Source organism: Cetorhinus maximus, chromosome 23 (assembly GCF_964194155.1).
Source record: "Cetorhinus maximus chromosome 23, sCetMax3.hap1.1, whole genome shotgun sequence".
In the NCBI taxonomy this organism is placed as follows: domain Eukaryota; kingdom Metazoa; phylum Chordata; class Chondrichthyes; order Lamniformes; family Cetorhinidae; genus Cetorhinus; species Cetorhinus maximus.
The window spans coordinates 37,229,609-37,247,266 of NC_135901.1; the positions used below are offsets into that span (position 1 = coordinate 37,229,609).

General features: G+C 44.0%; 2 protein-coding genes and 1 long non-coding RNA gene across 3 annotated transcripts in view; 2 read left to right on the plus strand and 1 right to left on the minus strand.

Moving 5' to 3' along the window:
• LOC144697569 (uncharacterized) overlaps nucleotides 1–17,658 on the plus strand; it is a 721,063-nt gene that overhangs the window by 407,205 nt on the left and 296,200 nt on the right. The window lies entirely within an intron of this gene.
• The window catches only part of LOC144697492 (uncharacterized), a 756,645-nt gene that overhangs the window by 398,806 nt on the left and 340,181 nt on the right, over nucleotides 1–17,658 (minus strand). The window lies entirely within an intron of this gene.
• Nucleotides 131–7,631, plus strand: LOC144698485 (uncharacterized). Its single transcript, XM_078570426.1, has 3 exons — nucleotides 131–261; nucleotides 2,906–3,463; nucleotides 3,624–7,631. Exons 1-3 carry the CDS (start codon nucleotides 131–133, stop codon nucleotides 4,000–4,002), a joined length of 1,068 nt encoding a protein of 355 aa, XP_078426552.1. The 3' UTR covers nucleotides 4,003–7,631.

The following is a 17,658-nucleotide window of genomic DNA, read 5'->3' on the forward strand; positions in this document are numbered from 1 at the left end:
TTGCTGGGTGCTGCGGCCTTGCCTCATCAGCAAGGCCCGAGTTAACGGCCGCCATATTTACAGGGGGCACTCAACTGTGGGGCGCATGCGTCACCGCAATCTTTTTTAGTGGCAATGAACAACAGGGCGCATGCGCAACCGCCTCCTTTATGCGTCAAATAAGCAACAGGGATTTCTTTCGGACCCAAGGGAGACCTTCATACAATGTGCGGCACTTCGAAATCAGCAACAAAAGAAATGTAAACCCACAGTCACTCAGTAGTACAGAACTTAGATATTGCTGAAAAAATACATGTTGAAGTTGTTTTAACTGTGTTTCTCTCCGCAGATGCTGCCAGACCTGCTGAGTTTTTCCAGGTATTTTTGTTTTTGATTTTCAGCATCCGCAGTTGTTTGCTTTTATTGAAGTTGTTCATGATGTACTCAAATGGACAGATGCAAGACTACAAAATTTCAAAGCAAACAACAATTTATACTGCATGAGGAAAGGGTGGTGACTGGTTGGCCAGCCAGCTCTGATTGGTTAAGCTCTGCCATGGAGAATGCACCAGGGAACGATCATCCCCCATGCTTTTGTTTAATTTTGTCCCGAACCAGGGGACACAATCCACAATAAGGGGAAGCCACTTAGGACCGAGATGAGGAAACATTTATTTTCTCAGAGGGTTGTGAATCTTTGGAATTCTCTAACCCAGAGGGCCGTGGAAGCTCAGTCATTGAGTATGTTTAAGGTAGAGATTGATAGATTCCTGATTAACAATAATCAAAGCGATTATGTGAATAGTGTGTGTAAAAGGCATTGAAGTGCTCGATCAGCCATGATCTTATTGAATGGCGGAGCAGGGTCGACGGGCTAAATGTCCTCCTGTTCTTATGTTCCTAATTCAACAAAAGGCCCCAAGCCTGGACATGATCCTCCTGTCTGTAGAGGACAGGTCCCTGTGCATGAATATATGTAGCTTCCAGCAAGTGTAAGTGAGGCACATTATGAGCCCGGCTGATAATCTTTGAAATTTGGTGTTCTTGCATCTTTCTTGATGAGTACAAGATAGAAAGTTTTGACAGGATGTCTCTTTTTTTTACAATACTCAAGTGTTTTAATGGATGAAAGTGAGGTAGACAGAGGGAAAGGTATAGGGAGAGAATTTCAAAGCTTGGAAAGGAGGGAACTGAAGTTCACTAATGGTGGGGCGATTAAGATAGGGAATGTACAAGGCCAGAGTCAGAGTAGCGCAGATATCGCAGAGGATTTTAGGGTTGGAGGAAATTACAGAGATAGGGAAGGCTGAAGCCATAGAGGGAATTAAAGACAAGAGCGAGAAATTTAAAATCAAATTGCTGCTTGACCAGGAGCCAAGGCAGGTCAGGAAGCAGAGGGGTGTTAGGGGAATGGGCCTCACTGTGAATGAAGACACGGACAGCAAACGTTTGGATGACTTAAAGTTTATGGAGGGTAGAATGTGGGAGACCAGCCAGGAACAGTTGAGTCTGGGGGTACCAATGGCAGGGATGAGGGTTTCAGCAGCAGATGCACTGAGACATGGTGAGGTCAGGTGATATTACAGAGGTGGAAACAGGCTTACTTTAGCTACTCTCTTTCCTTTTCTATTCCTGTGGAAGGTCTTTATATTTGTTTTTATATTTCTTGCCAATTTACTTTCACAATCAATTTTCTCCCTCTTCATTAGCTTTTTAGCCATCATGAGGTTGGGTGATGTTATGGAGTTGGAAACAGGCGATCTTAGTGATGGCACAGATATGAGGTCAGAAACTCATCTCGAGATCAAATATAATACCGAGTTTGTGAACAGACTGGTTTAATCTCAGACTGTTCCCAGGGAGGAGGATGGAGTTGGCATCTGGGAAATGGAGAACAGTATCTTCAGTCTTCTCAGTGTTTAATTGGAGTTAATTAGTCATCAGGAAGAGAAATGGGAACCGGAATGGGCAATGAGACTGATCCCAGGTTTAACTTAGCTGGAGAGGGAGAGAAGGAAGGAAGGAAACCCTGGGAGGTTTGGAGAAACCACCTTCATGATCATTCATTAAATCTCCACGCAGTAAGTTTTGGACACAAGATTAACGTCTGCTATTCTGTATGGTCGGTCAGGGGGTTTCAGATTAATGTTTTGTCACGAGTAATGACTGAAGTGAATGATCAGACATATTGTTATCTCCAGTTGTACAAGTTTGTTTCAAAGATACAGAAAGAATTATCTGGAACTCTTTGGATTTCAGCACAGGGAGGAGGGAGAGTGTGTGGAACGGGGATTTGCCGCTTTGAGTAAACAAGAGAGGAAAAAATGGTCCATAGAAACTAGGATTGTTTGTTCTGAATTTCTATCCTGCACTGACAGTGATAACTTTTGTAAACTCCTTTTACAGGGTACATGTAAGGGGAGGATTTGCAGCCAGGATACTCAAACCAAACATCACATCAAGATCTGACAGAGTCACTCGATTCATCAGGACCTGAATATCATCGAATTTTGAATGTGGAAGGAGAAATGTTTGTCTGTTCTGTCTGAGGGAAAAGATTTCAAACATCAGTGTGTCTGGAAAAGCACCGAGACGCACACACACCCGAGTTAGAGTTCCAGTGAACTGACTGTGGAAAGAGCTTTGACCAGTTACACAGCCTGAAAAACATCACAGCATTCACAGCAGGGGGAAATTGTACACGTGTTCTCTGTTTGGACGAGGCTTCAACTTATCATCAAACCTGGAGAGACACAGGGACACCTGCACCATGGAGAAACCGTGGAAATGTGAGGAATGTGTGAAGGGATTCAATTACCCATCCCAGATAGAAAAACATCGACGCAGTCACACTGGGGAGAGGCCGTTCGCCTGCTCCGAGTGTGGGAAGGGTTTCACTCAGTCATCCCACCTGCTGAGACACCAGCAAGTTCACACTAAGAAGAGAGCATTCACCTAAGCGTGGAAGGGGATTCACTACATCATCCGACCTGCTGACACACCAGCGAATTTACACTGGGGAGAGACCATTTACGTGCTCCGAGTGTGGGAAGGGATTCACTCAGTCATCCCACCTGCGAACACACCAGCGAGTTCACAGAGGGGAGAGACCGTTCACCTGTTCCGAGTGTGGAAAGGGATTCACTCAGTTATCCCACCTGCTAACACACCAATGGGTTCACACTGGGGAGACGCCGTTCCCCTGTCCTGTATGTGGTAAAGGATTCACTAGGTCCTCTGACCTGCTGAAGCACCAGCAGGCTCACACTGGGGAGAAACCGTTCAGCTGTACTTCCTATGGAAAGAAATTCAGGTCTTCATCCAACCTCAATGTGCACCAGCGAATTCACACTGGGGAGAGGCCGTTCAGCTGTACTTCCTGTGGAAAGAGATTCAGGTCTTTAACCAACCTCAATGTGCACCAGCAAGTTCACACTGGAGAGAGGCCATTCACCTGCTCCGAGTGTGGGAAGGGATTCACTCAGTCAGCTCACCTACTCACACACCAGCGAGTTCACACTGGGAAGAGGCCATTCACCTGTAAGTGAGAAAGGATTCACTCGGTCCTTTGACCTCCTGAAACACCAGCGAATTCACACTGAGGAGAGACCGTTCAACTGTACTTTCTGTGTAAAGAGATTCAGGTCGTCTTCCAGCCTCAATGTACACCAGCAAGTTCATACTGGAGAAAGACCATTCACCTGCTCCGAATGTGGAATGGGATTCACTCAGTCAGTTGATCTACTGAGACACCAGCGAGTTCACATTAAAGAGAGGCCTTTCACCTGCTCCGAATGTGGGAAGAAATTTACTCAGTCATCCAACCAGCTGACACACCAGCGAATTCACACTGAGGAGAGGCCGTTCAGTTGTACTTCCTGTGGAAAAAGATTCAGATCTTCATTTAGCCTCAATGTACACCAGCGAGTTCACACTGGAGAAAGGCCATTCACCTGCTCCGAGTATGGGAAGGGATTCGCTCAGTCACCACACCTGCAGAGACACCAGCAAGTTCACAAGTGACTGCAGGAGTTGGATTCTGTTGTTATTGCTGCTGTTAATCACATCCAGGACTGAACTATGTTCATTATGACAGTTGGGGTTTGTTTCTGCTGATGTTAATAATCGCTGTAACTGGACTGGAGTTTAATATCCTGGACCGATAGCTGATTGTGTTCTTGGGGCTGCAGTGTCCCTTTAAGAACCGCTGTCTATGGTCTTTCCCCATAATTCAGGAACTCTCATCAGAAACTAGTTTACAACAAGATTCTGAACTTTTACTTCAATCCTAAATTGATCTTTGGTACAAACTCAACAATTAAGTGCCTGAGAGGTTCCACTGATTAACATCTCCAATTAGAAAGTGCTGATTAATCCTTGCTGACAATTCTTATTAACTTGCACATTACTCACAGTGACACCTCCATTATCCACCAGAAAGAAGGGGAATGGGAATTGGTGGAGAATCGAGAGTTCCCAAATGTTACCCCTCCCGCCTGACACAGAAATCCCCTCGGCACGGGAATGGAGACAAGTTCAATCCAAGTAACGGACTGTAAAAAATCACTGACTAATAACCTTATGACATTTTCAGAAGTATATGGAATATTGAAGAAGTAGCTCTTACTTTCTCTCTCATGAAGAAAGCTTCCATAGCAGCTTGCTGGCAGACAAACACAGGACAGGCCTGTTAGCTCTGCCAAGGACATGTCTCTAGCACAGGCCCTGAAACAAGACATTTCTAACCCTGATACGATTGGATGATACGAACCATATGTAAACCAACTGTCTATGTAAAGGTTAAAACAGGCTCTCGAGAGCACAGAGATTTTGAAGTGATCCACACTGGCTTCAGCCCAACACCCACACTCTGGCTCACACCAGTTAACCATTCAGAGGAGACGGTCACCACCAGCTACAGAGACCAGCACTCACTCTGTGTCATCCGTCCGTTTGTCCTCCGGGACCGGTACCGTTCTCACCTGTCAGACATCATATTTAAATTATTGCTTCTCACTAAACTACTTTCAAATCGCTTCTGAGCTCGACCCCGTTTTTGGTAATATGTGACTCCCGAACCTAAATCTTACCAGCCATAATGAAGAGGGCAGCTCTGGTCATCATATTATAGAAAAAGATATTGAGTCACTGGATCGGGCCCAGATTAGATTTATAATGATGATACCAGAAATGTGAAGGTAAATATATCAGGAAAGGATTGACAGACTTGGTCTCTTTTCTCTTGAGAAAATAAGGCTGAGGTTGGTCGAGATTTTTAAGATGATGAGAGGTTTTGTTCGAGTGGATAGAGAGAGAACATTTCCTCTTGTGGGGAAGAGCATAACTAGAGACCAACAAAATAAGACAGTCAACAAGAAATCTAACAGGGAATTCAGAAGAAACTTCTTCACCCGAAGAGTGTTGAGAAAGTGGAACTCAATACCACGGAGCGGTGAAAGTTTTTTTTATTCATTCGTGAGATGTGGGCTTCAGTGGCTGGGCCAGCGGTTATTGCCCATCCTTAGTTGCTCTTGAGAAAGTGGTGGTGAGCTGCCTTCTTGAACCATTGCTGTCCATGTGGTGTAGGTACACCCACAGGGTAAAGTGAATCATATAGCTTTTTAGTTGGAAAAGGTGCAATGCATGGATGTGTTTTTTTTTGCAAAGCACAGGACCCTGTGTGTGAATATATGTGGCCTCTACCATGTGTAAGTGAGCCACACAGTAAGTCTGACTGATAATCTTAAATTGGTTGTTTGTGTAACTCTTGGCACAATCAGGATTGTTTAGTAAGTGTTGTCCAATGATGGAATCACATCCAATATTATTTAAGGGGAAACTGGACAAGCACAAGAGTGAGAAGGGAATAGATGGTTATGTTGATAGAATGAGATGAGGAAAGACTGCCTAACCAGCATAAATAGTTTCTATTTGCCCTCTGTTCCCCTTAATGTGCTCGATTCTCCTGTTACTGTCACTATTAATCACACCCAGATAGAGCACATTCTGCCTCTTGGTGAATGCTAGGTAACCACAGCGCCATTGAACTTATAAAAAATTTATTTATGGGCTGTGGGATTTTCTGGCGGGCCCATCCCTAGTTGCCCTTGAGAATGTGGCTGACTTGGATGAAGGATTGGTGGCTAAATTTGCTGATGACACAAAGATAGGTAGGAAATTAAATTGTGAAGACAACATTAAGGAGTCTGCAAAGTGACATAGATAGGTTAAATGAGTGGGCAAAGGTCTGGCAGATGGAGTGTAATGTGGGCAAATGTGAAATTGTTCATTTTGGCAGAAAGAATAAAGAAGCTTATCTGACTGGTGGGAGATTGCAGAGCTCTGAGATTCAGAGGGATCTGGGTGTCCTTGTGTATGAATCACAAAAGGTTAGTTTGCAGGTACAGCAGGTAATTAGGAAGGTTAATGGAATGTTATTGTTTATTGTGAGGGGAATTGAATACAAAAGTAGGGAGGTCATGCTTCAGTTATACAGGGCACTGGTGAGACCACATCTGGAGTACTGTGTAAATACTGGTCACCTTATTTAAAGAAAGATGTCAATGCCTTAGAAGCCGTTCAGAGAATGTTACTAGACTAATGTCAGGAATGGGCGGGTTGTCTTATTAGGAAAGGCTGGACAGGTCAGGCTTGTATCCACTGGAGTTTAGAAGAGTAAGAGGCGTCTTGATTGAAAGATATAAGATCCTGAGGGGACTTGTCAGGATGGATGTGGAGAGGATGTTTCTTCTTGTGGGAGAATCTAGAACCAGGGGTCACTGTTTAAAAAAAAGGGGTCATTCATTTAAGACAGAGGTGAGGAGAATTTTTTTCTCTCTGAGGGTTGTGAGTCTTTGGAACTCTCTTCCCCAAAGGGCAGTGGAAGCAGAGTCTTTGAATATTTTTAAGGCAGAGCGAGATAGATTCTTGATTAACAAGGGGGTGAAAGGTTATCGGGGGTAGGCAGGAATGCGGGGTTGAGGTTACATTCCGATCAGCCATGATCTTATTGAATGATGTAGCAGGTTCGAGGGGCCGAGTGGCTGACTCCTGCTCCTAACTTGTATGTTCGTATGTGAACTCCCTTCTTGAACCGCTGCAGTCCACTATGATATTGCCAAATACAAAATCATTTTCTGTGCTCCGATTATGATTGAAACCAAGAATGTGATATTATAGCCAATTGATGCAGCAGCGAGTGCATGGGAGGGGAACGAGTCGGTGAGGAGAGAGAGAGGGAGAGAGATGGGATAAGGTGAAGACAAAGTATTTTAAAATCAGCAACACAACCGGAATTTTGACAGAACTTCCCAACCCTAAGGTTTCCACCACATAGAGGGAGAAAGGTAGCAGATACATAGGAACACCCTGATCCCCAAGTTTCCATCTCAGTTACACACCATCCTGCCTTGGGCATATTCTCACTGCTCTTCCATCGCTGAGTGAAAATGGTGGAACTCAGGATTTTACCTCATGGCCTTGTGGGAGCACCTTCACTAGACAGTGGTTCACGAAGAAGTTGGGCCATCATTACCTTCTCACAGGGTAACTGGGGATGGGCAATATATGCAATAGATTTGCTACCAATGCCCACACACCAAGAATGTAAAGCCTGTACAGAAATATTTGTTCCTAAAACAATACTCTTTATAATAACATAATAAACAGGAGCAGGAGTAGGTCCTTCAGCCCCTAGAGCCTGCAACACCACTTAATGATCTTCTACTTCAACACCATTTTCCTGCACTAACCCCAATTTAGTTAAACTTCTGTAAGTATTCACAGATCCTCTGAGATTTATAGACATATTTTATTTCTCGAAGTTCGCTCTTGTCTCTCATTTATCATTGTAACTTTATTCATTGACCCACCTCCTGTTTCCCACTCAATTTTACAAATCATTCATTTGCTTTCTTTCAATATTCTCTCTCACAAGCACAATCAGTGGGTTTGAGAGTCCAGTGTCAGCAACATCAATACCTTATTAAGAAATATAAGCTGATTAGATTCTCTGTCCTCCACCATTTCTTATGTTGATCCATCAGTCAGAGTAAACACGCAAGTCCTGTGTATCCACTGTCACTTACGCGAGATCAGCCCGCTGGATGGAACCTTAGGCACCCTGAGCTTGATCTCCGGTGTCTCCAGTCCCGAATGCCCCCTTACATCAGTATCCCCTCACTTTTATACCCTGTAGTGATCCAGCTCTGGCCCCTGACTCTTCTTTGGCTTCTCTGCTGGGTTTTGGCAGGAAGTGAGGAAAAGACAGCTGGAATTTCTCTAATCTGTGATTTACAAGGACACATTCCCTGGTTCCCAGCAGTTACTTTTCTTCTGGAATTTTCTCATTCTCCCAAAACCCCCCTGCCCACTGTTAATTCTGTTATTTCTGATAGTTTCACAATTATAGGTATAAACATCACACATTATAGTCTGATCTATTCCATTCCTCACCCTGGTTTCAGTTTATAATGTGGTTAATAACAGACAAACTCTGTCCTTTTCCCTGATCTGACTCGAGTTTCCAATGAGCTGATTCTGTGCAATGGAATGTCCTATCAGTGTTGCCATGGTGACCTGTCTGCAGTGAAGAGCCTGTTTGAGTTTCTAACTCAGACTAAACTTCTCTATCCTATAACACACATTATATCAGGCATTTTACCTCAATGTCTTTCAGCCATGTTACAAGGGGTTCAGTAACATAAATCTTTAACTTTGAAGGACAAGTTTGAAATGCTGTTTGAACCTGTTACTCCACTTTTCTCTATAAAATTAATTTGTAAATCATTGGTTAGGCTGCATTTAGAATATTGGGTCAAATTCTGGGCATCTTATAACAGGAATGATGTCAAGGCCATGGAGAGGGTGCAGGGGAGATTCACAGAGACGATACCATGGATGAGAGGCTACAGCACAAAAAGAAGCCATTTGGCCCATTGTGCCTTTGCCAGCTCTTTGGAAGAGCGATCTGAATAATCCTCTCTTCTGCTGTTTCCCCATGGCCCCGGTCAATGTTTTCCTTCAAGCATTTCTCCAATTCCCTTTTGAAAGTTACTGTTGAATCTGCTCCCACCAAACTTTCAAACAGTGTATTCCAGATGATAACAACTGACTGTGGAATGAAATGTTTTCTAATGGTGACCTGACTGCTGTGAAGCTCCTGTTTGTGTTTCTAACTTCATTCCAACTTCTCTTTCCCATGAGGAGAGACTGGAGAAACTGGGAGTCTTTTCATTAGAACAAAGCAGGATGAGAGGAGATGTGAGCAAGGATTTCAAAACTGGGTCAAGGACATGGTCCAAAATATTACAGACACTCCTTGTCTTTAAGGATCTGTGTCCAGGGGAGAAGCTGATGGGTTTATCTCATCATCATCGAGGTGAACAGCTATTGTCAAAATCAAACATTCCATAGAACCATAGAAAAATTACAGCACAGAAAGAGGCCATTCGGCCCATCTTGTCCATGCCAGCCCGAGGACACCCAAATGCCCTTTCTAATTCCACCTTCTTGCACCCGGCCCATAGCCCTGCAGCTTACAGCATTTTAGGTGCAGATCCACATACTTTTTAAAAGAGTTTAAAGTTTCTGCCTCTACCACCAACTTGGGCAGCAAATTCCAGACACCCACTACCCTCTGCTTAAAAAAGTTCTTCCTCATGTCCCCCCGACACCTTCTGCCCCTTATTTTGAATCTATGTCCCCTTCCATCAAGGGAAACAATTTTATCCTGTCCACTCTATCTATTCCCCTCATAATTTTGTACACCTCACTCAAGTCACCTCTCAGCCTTCTTTGTTCTAAGAAAAATAACTCCAACCTATCCAATCTCTCCTCGTAGCTACTCTTTTCTAACCCTGGCAACATTCTTGTAAACCTCCTCTGCACTCTCTCCAGAGCTATTACATCCTTCCTGTAATGTGGTGACCAGAATTGCACACAATACTCCAGTTGTGGCCTCAACAGTGTTTTATACAATTCCAACATTATATCCTAACTTTTATATTCTATAGCTCTGCCAATGAAGGAGAGCATTCCATATGCCTTCTTTACAACCTTGTCTACTTGAACTGCTGCCTTCAGGGACCTGTGTACTTGTACACTAAGATCTCTCACTTCATCTACCCCTCTTAGTATATTCCCATTTATTTTGTAATCCCTGTAACTGTTTGACCTCCCTAAACGTATGACCTCATACTTCTCGATGTTAAAATCCATCTGCCACTTTACCGCCCACTCCACCAGCCCATCTATATTGCCAGTCAAATACAGCACGGATTAGATACAGAGTAAACCCATCAGCCTATCCCCCGGATACAGAGGGACAGGGAGAGTCCGGGACAATGACATTTCTCACTCAGTGAGGTAGAAGTTGATCCTGTATCTCTCGCCATTAATCCTGAGCTCCACACGGCTCGAATCCTCCTCCTGTTTCCCTCCCTGTAACAGCACTGAGCTAAAGCCAGCCCATAATGAGCAGGGCTCAGGGAGAATGGTTACTGGGCACTGCAGTGATGTCATAAAGCAGCGTCATTCAGCCCAGCTGGTCCTCTCCCTGTCCCTTTAAAGGTGGAAAACTGGGACATCCTGTCTCCAAACACATCCCACCCTGAATCCCAGTATTTGGGAGGTGACAGCATGTTGTAACAGTGTGGAGAGGAGAGGGAGGTTGGAGATGGGGCAGTAAGGACGATGGGGTGAAAGGTTTGTTTTTTGAGGAGGGGGTGATGATGGCAGATTAGAAGGAGAGAGTGACAGTACCTGGAGAGAAAGAATTGTGAACAATATCAGTGAACATGGGGAAGTTGGGTGATCAGCAGTTTAGTGGGAATAGGGTCAATGGAGCAGAGGGTGGGTCTCATTGACAAGATGAGCACTGAGAAGACATGAGGGGAGATGGGAGAGAATCTGGAGAAAGATGTGGGTTCAGAGCTCAGGCAAGGGGGAACTTCAGTGACAGTTTGTCCCAGTGGGTTAGTGGAAGGGAGGGAAGCAGCAGAGGCAGCTGATCGGATTGTCTTAATCTTAGTGACAAAGAAACTTCATGAGCTCCTCACAAGGTGAGGATGGAGGAGACAGGAGAGACAGAGAGCCCTTCAAAAGGAACTAACTTGTGTTAGAGATATTAGAAAGACTCAACAAAGTGTGCATTCAACACAAAGCTGATTGATTTTTAGCCAGGTCATTAAGGCTTATAACTGTTCTGGGATTTACTAACATCAGCAGAAACAGACCCCACTGAACATGGTTCAGTCCTGGATGTGATTAACAGCAAAATCCAATCACTGTCGTTACTCATGAACTTGCTGGTGTGTTAGCAGGGTGGAGGAATCAGTGAATCTCATCCCACACTGAGGGCAGGTGAACGGTCTCTCGTCAGTGTGAACACGTTGATGGAACATCAAATCCCAAGAGCTTTTACAGCACGTTCCACAGTCTGGGCATTTGAAAGATCTCTCCCCAGTGTGAACTCGCTGGTGTTTCAGGAGTTTGGATGAATGAGTGAATTCATTCCCACACTCTGAGCAGGTGAACGGTCTCTCCCCAGTGTGACTGCGCTGATGAGTTTCCAGCTCAGATGGGGTTCTGAATCCCTTTCCACACGCTCCACATTTCCACGGACTCTCCCCGCTGTGACTGTGCTTGTGTCTCGACAGGCCAAATGATCAGCTGAAGCCTCGTCCACACACTGAACACGTGTATGGTTTCTCCCCACTGTGAACGGTGCTTTTTCCTTCCATGTTCAAAATCCGATGATATTCAGGCTTTGATAAATTGGGTGACTCCGTCAGATCCTGATGTTTCTGTGATCTGGTTTCAGTTTCCTGACTGCAAATCCTCCCCTTCTCATACTCTGTGAAATTGATTTAAAACAGAAAATGTGAATGAGAAAGAACCCACAAAAACACAAAGACAGGTTGTGAAATTGAGCTGAATGAATCTGGGAATTTGTGGGGCCAGCACGAGGAAAAAATGACCATGAAACTGCTGGATTGTCATAAAAACCCAACTGGTTCACTAATGTCCATCAGGGAAGGGAACCTGTCACCCAGTCTGGGCCGACACAAGACTCTGGCCTCTATAAGAACAGAAGAAATAGGAACAAGAGAAGACCTAACACCTCGTCGAGCCTGCTCCACCATTCAAAATGATCGTGGCTGATCTTGGGCTTCAACTCCACTTTCTCAATCACTCCCCATATCCCTCGCCTCCCTGAGAGATCAAAAATCCATCGCAGCCTGAAAAATATTCAGTGATGGAGTATCAACAACTCGCTGGTCTAGAGAATTCTACGTGACAGAGAGAGAGAGAAAAAGAGAGAGGGGAGTGGGAGAGACAGAGGGAGGAGGTTACTGAACAAAGCACAGGATGTCAGTGAACAGAATTCGAGCACAAGAGATTGGGGTAATATTCTGCTATGGATTTAGAATTGGTGAACAGACAGGAAACAGAGAGTCGGAATAAACAGCTCATTCTCAAGATGGCAGGCTATTACTTGTGGGGGACCCCAAGGATCAGAGCTTGGCCCACAGCCATTCACAAACTAGAGAAATGATTTGAAGGCACCCATTTAAGAAGCACCTAAATTTTCACATTCTCATCCTTGTTTTCCCCCACAGTTGTGATCATTCCTATCTCTGCAACCTCCTTCAGCCTCAATACACCCCGAGATATCCACGCTCCTCGAATTCCTGATTTTAATCACTCCATCCCTGATTGCCATTCTGTCAGTTTCCAAGGCCCACGCTCTGGAATTCCCTCCTTAAACCTTCTCCGCCTCTCTACTTCATTTTCATCCTTTACGATGTTCCTTCAAACCGACCTCTTTGACCAAATTAATGGTCACCTGCCCGAACATCTCCTCATGTGGCTCAGGGTCAAACCTTGTTTTCCAACATTTCCGTGAAATATCGCAGAAAACTGTATAACATTAAAAGTGTGATATAAACACAAATTGTTGTTGTTGATTTGGACATATATCACTGTTCATCATCTCTGGGTGAATAACCTGTCACTCCTTACCTAACAGCATTGTGGAAGCACCTTCACCACACGCACTGCAGCGGTTCAAGAAGGTCAAACATCATCGTCCCCACAGGTAACTGGGGATTGGCAATATTTGCTGGTATCTGGAGAATGAAACAGAGTTAATGTTTCAGGGTGTGCAGAATGAGTTACAGGGAATAAACATGCTGCAGAATTTGATGGTTAACATAAGCTCAGAAGTGGAAGAGAAATGGTCTATAGCACAGGAAAAACAATTCCTGACTATGAAAGGTACTGTGGGAAGATAAAGCTGGTAAGACAGCAGCACATGATTGGGGGATGGGCAGTGGAGGAAACCTCATTGAGACACAGTTGGTAGAAGTAGCAGTAAAACCCTAAACAGAGCTAAAATACACCCAGTATTAGGGACAGAGTCAGTTAGACAATGGCAGAGAGGTGATCAGGGAGGGCAGAGGTGAAACAGAGCAACAGATGGACGTGGATTCAGATCCACAGTAAAGGAGCCACACCAGCCCCAGAGCCATGGAACCTCTCAGATGCAGAGCGTAGAACTAAAACTTAAACTAAAAGTTGTAGCTAAATGGTGAAAAATATTCACCTCTGAAACGTTTTCATTTTTAAAATCTGCTGGATCCTGCAGCTGGAAAGATATCAGAAGCACTGGAATCAGAGAAAAATCTCCCAGCTGAGGAAATACCCAGGGAGCGGGGTGATGTCACCGTGTAATTGTTGATGTGTGATGATGTCACACACATGGACATAGAACATCTGGGTCTGTACAAACCAGTGATCACTATGAGATAGTTGAAGAAAATCTATTTCTGTTAGCTGATCGTAAAAGGGTTATGGGAGACAGTTTAAAGATTTTGTGAAGATCTACAATGGGGATATGAGGAAAAAAGTTTACACAGTGAGCGGTAATGACCTGGAAGTCAATGCTTACACTCAGAGACTGATAATTTCCAGGTCCGGATGAATCGAGTGATTCTTGCAGACTCTGATGTGATGATTGGTTTGAATTTCCCATCTGCAAAACCTCATCTTCTCTGTAAATGGAATTTACGAAATCCATCATTGTCAGTCCAGGATAGAAATTCACAACATTTTTTCCTCCTGCTGCCTGTACCAGGGTAACCGCGCATGCGCCCTGCTGCACATTGCCCCCTATAAAGATGGCGGCCGTTATCCCGGGTCTGGCGGGAACAAACCCCTGTACTTAGATCTGAACTCAATGGAGTCTCAGCAGATGGGGTATTTTTCACCATACATGGAACATTTAAACCGTGTCTTTCCAGTAGGAATGCTCTGACTGTGGATTAAATCCTTTGAATTTTAAAGTTGGTGTGTTTACTGCTTTGCAAACTGAATAAATCCCTTTACACATGTGAAATATCTGGATGGTCTCGCACTGGTGTGACTGTTACTGTGTCAGTAATTGGGACGATAGAGTAAATCCTTTTCCGTTTTCAGCTTGTGCACATGAGTTTACCTACACATTTGCAGCTGAAACCTGGATCTCAAACTCTTCTGGTAATGGATTCCATATTCTTAGCACTAATTAGTTAAAGAAAATCAAAATTCTGCAGATACTGGCTTTCTGAAATAAAAGAAACCTGAAAATTCTGGAATTCTCGGCAGGTCTGGTAGCGTCTCTGGAGAGAAAAACATAGCTTTTATATCAGGTTTGTAACCTTTCACCAGAACTGCACTACATCAGTGCACAGATCAGTAATTAAAACCGAAAATGGGCTTTTGGATAATAACAGACAAGACACCAAAAGCCTCGAAGGGAGAATCCGTTGTGTGACAGCTGGTTCCTGGGGACATGGATGTGTCTGCAGTGGGTGGGATCAGACTTTTTCCGTGTTTCCACAATCAATGTCCCACCTGTTATTTTTGAAGAGTGAAATTGATAGAGAACAATTGTCATTCCGGTGTTGACAATCTGAAGCTTTAAATAGCTGACTTGGTTTAAGATATCTTGCAGATTTGTTTTGTTTGTGTCTCTGTTGTGTGATTGGTAGGAATTTGGCAGGTAAACGAAAGGTTGGTGGTTTAAGACCATCAGGAACGAAGCCTTTGCTGTTTTCTCCCCATCATCATTCATTGTCACACAGCTCCAGGACGACAATTGGCACTTTGGCTACAAGAAAATATTCGCCAAACATTGCCTACTTTTATGCAATGGATTCCCAAACTGACAGTGTTTTTTAATGAATATTCATTTCAAATATAATGAGAAAACAATCAAACCTACATCTAACCCATTTGAAATCTATGAAGTTATTAGATTCAAACAAACCCATCAATAATTCTCACGTCCTCAGCTGCACAGTGAGTGAGGCAGTGAAAAGAATAAAAACAGCAATATTCCGGCCCCACATCTCCAATCACCCGCTGCCAGCAGAAAGCAGCAACTGCAGCTTCAATCAGCGGGTTACTGCCCATCCCTACGACACAAGACACTCCAGCCCGGCCCAAACCTCCCAATTAACCGAGCACAGGCTCAGGAAAACACAGGTAGATTATATCCCGATCACTATGCCTCCGAGCAGCATTTACAGAACACCGAGTGAGTGAGTCACAAATAAAAGTTACACCAACTTTCTAAATCTTTTCACTACAAGATTCTTTCATTTGATTGAAAATCTGGCTATTGTGAATCCGAAAATGAGCACAGGGGATTAGTGTTACCGAGAGACATGTTTTCCATTGTTTGTCCATCAGGTTTGGAATTCAGTTTGTGTTCGATATTGAAGTGAATCCCATTTCAAAAGGAGGGCACAACGCAGCTAAATATTAAATCCAGGAACAAATCCTGAGAAAAATGGATCCCAATGTTAGGAAGGAGGTGCAGCTGAGAAGCGGAAGCTGTGAATAGTGTTATTGATTATTGAGTGAAAAGCAGTGGGCTTGGTCAATCATCATGGCCTAGTGGTTAAATGGATGCTTTCAAAATCCTTTGGTGTTTCCCCAGGGAGAGTCAAATGTTCTCATTATTGCTGATTTCCACCAGGTGTCTACAGATCTATCGGGTCAATGGAAGGAAAAACATCTTAAAATATTCTTTAGCTCTGAAGAAGTGTCATACAGACTCGAAACGTTGAATCCATTTCTCTCTCCAACAGATGCTGCCAGACTGCTGAGTTTGTCCAGCATTTTCTGTTTTTATTTCATATTTCCAGCATCCACAGCATTTTCCTTTTATCCAAAAATTCTCGTGATTTTTGGACCCTAAGGGAATGAAGGGTCATCGGGATAGGGTGGGAAATTGCTGTTGGGGCTGGAGATCCGCCATAATGTTATGAAGTGACGGAGGAGGCTTGTGGGGCCTTATGACGTATTGTTGCTGCTTTACTTCTGTTCTATTTCATTATTAATACCAGCCAAGGCGATGAGGAGTAACAGCCTGACCTTGATAGTGGGTGGTCGAGCAGTATAAGGTGCTGGATCGTACTTCTGGTTTCTGTGGAGGTGTCGGTTTGAAGCTGACAGTAACCAAAATTGCACTTTCAGAACTCCCATTGGTCGAAGAAGTGCCAGACTAAAGTTTGAACAGATGTGTGCGGTGTTTTATTTTAACAGGGAGAGCGAGGAGAGACAATAAAAATATAAATTGCTGTGCAGAAAAGGCGGGTTGTGAAAGTCGCTGAATTCCTCTTCCATTGGCCGGCACGGACACCAGAGGCCGCATGTCCTCCTCCTCTGCTGTCACCATCTATGCTTGTATACCATAGGGTCAGTCGTCATCGCCAAGTGGTTAAAGCCATTGAGCCCAAATCCATTGGTCTTTCTCGTTCATTACTGTGACTGGTTTTAACTGTGCATCTACAGAGTTTATTGTTGGTTAAATGGAATAAAATCCATCCAAACACTCGGGCGTTTTCCTATTTCTGTACATTCACGAAACTTACAGTTGGAACTGGAAAATGAAGTTATTGGTCATACTTGCTTTCTGGGTGTATGTCTCTCCTTAGAAACAAACCCTTCCCCTCTGTCACTCCTGGTGTATATGTCTGTGTGTATCCCCCTTTGTGTGTCAAAATGGTTCAGTTCCCGAGGGGCTGAACACATTTTTACCATCACAAACTTTATTCACAATAGTTGTGCAGCTTCATATTAAAATGTTACAGACAAAAATGTCAGGATGAAAGATGCAAGAGGAGTTTGCAATGTTTGGAAGGAGGTGCAGCTAAAAAGAGGAAGATGTGAACGATGTTATTGATGATTGAGAGGAATGCATTGCAACCTTGGGGCTTTTGTAGGTCGATTACCTTCTACGCTTTGAAATTCAGAACAATCTGAGGCTCCAGGTGGAAAACAACAGTTGTTTCCATGTCTGTTGGTATATGGATGACTCTTTCTGTATCCCCAGCTAGCTCGGTCAGCAGAGCATACGATCCTGAATCTCAAAGTCGTGGGTTCGAGCCGCGCCTTTGCTTTTAATCTTGCTGCTTTTAACGCCAAACCAATCCCTGCGGCAGCTGTGAAACTTACAAGGCAGACATTAACCACTGAAAGCAACCCATGCACATAAAATTCAAATCACTTTCATGTCGCATCTCTTTCTGCTTCTGCCCCTCCAGCTTCCACTGCCCGTCCAGCTCCCAAGTCAATTAGCTGCTTGATGCAAACACAGTAAGTTCATGGGAATGTAAGACACAATACCAT

Bases quoted from the DNA above. Each gene is read 5' to 3' on its own strand.
- LOC144698485 (XM_078570426.1), top strand. From the start codon at position 131: ATGCGCAACCGCCTCCTTTATGCGTCAAATAAGCAACAGGGATTTCTT. The intron at 262-2,905 runs GTACAGAACTTA...CTGAGACACCAG, and splicing joins AAACCCACAGTCACTCAGTA to CAAGTTCACACTAAGAAGAG. The intron at 3,464-3,623 runs GTCAGCTCACCT...AAAGAGATTCAG, and splicing joins TGTGGGAAGGGATTCACTCA to GTCGTCTTCCAGCCTCAATG.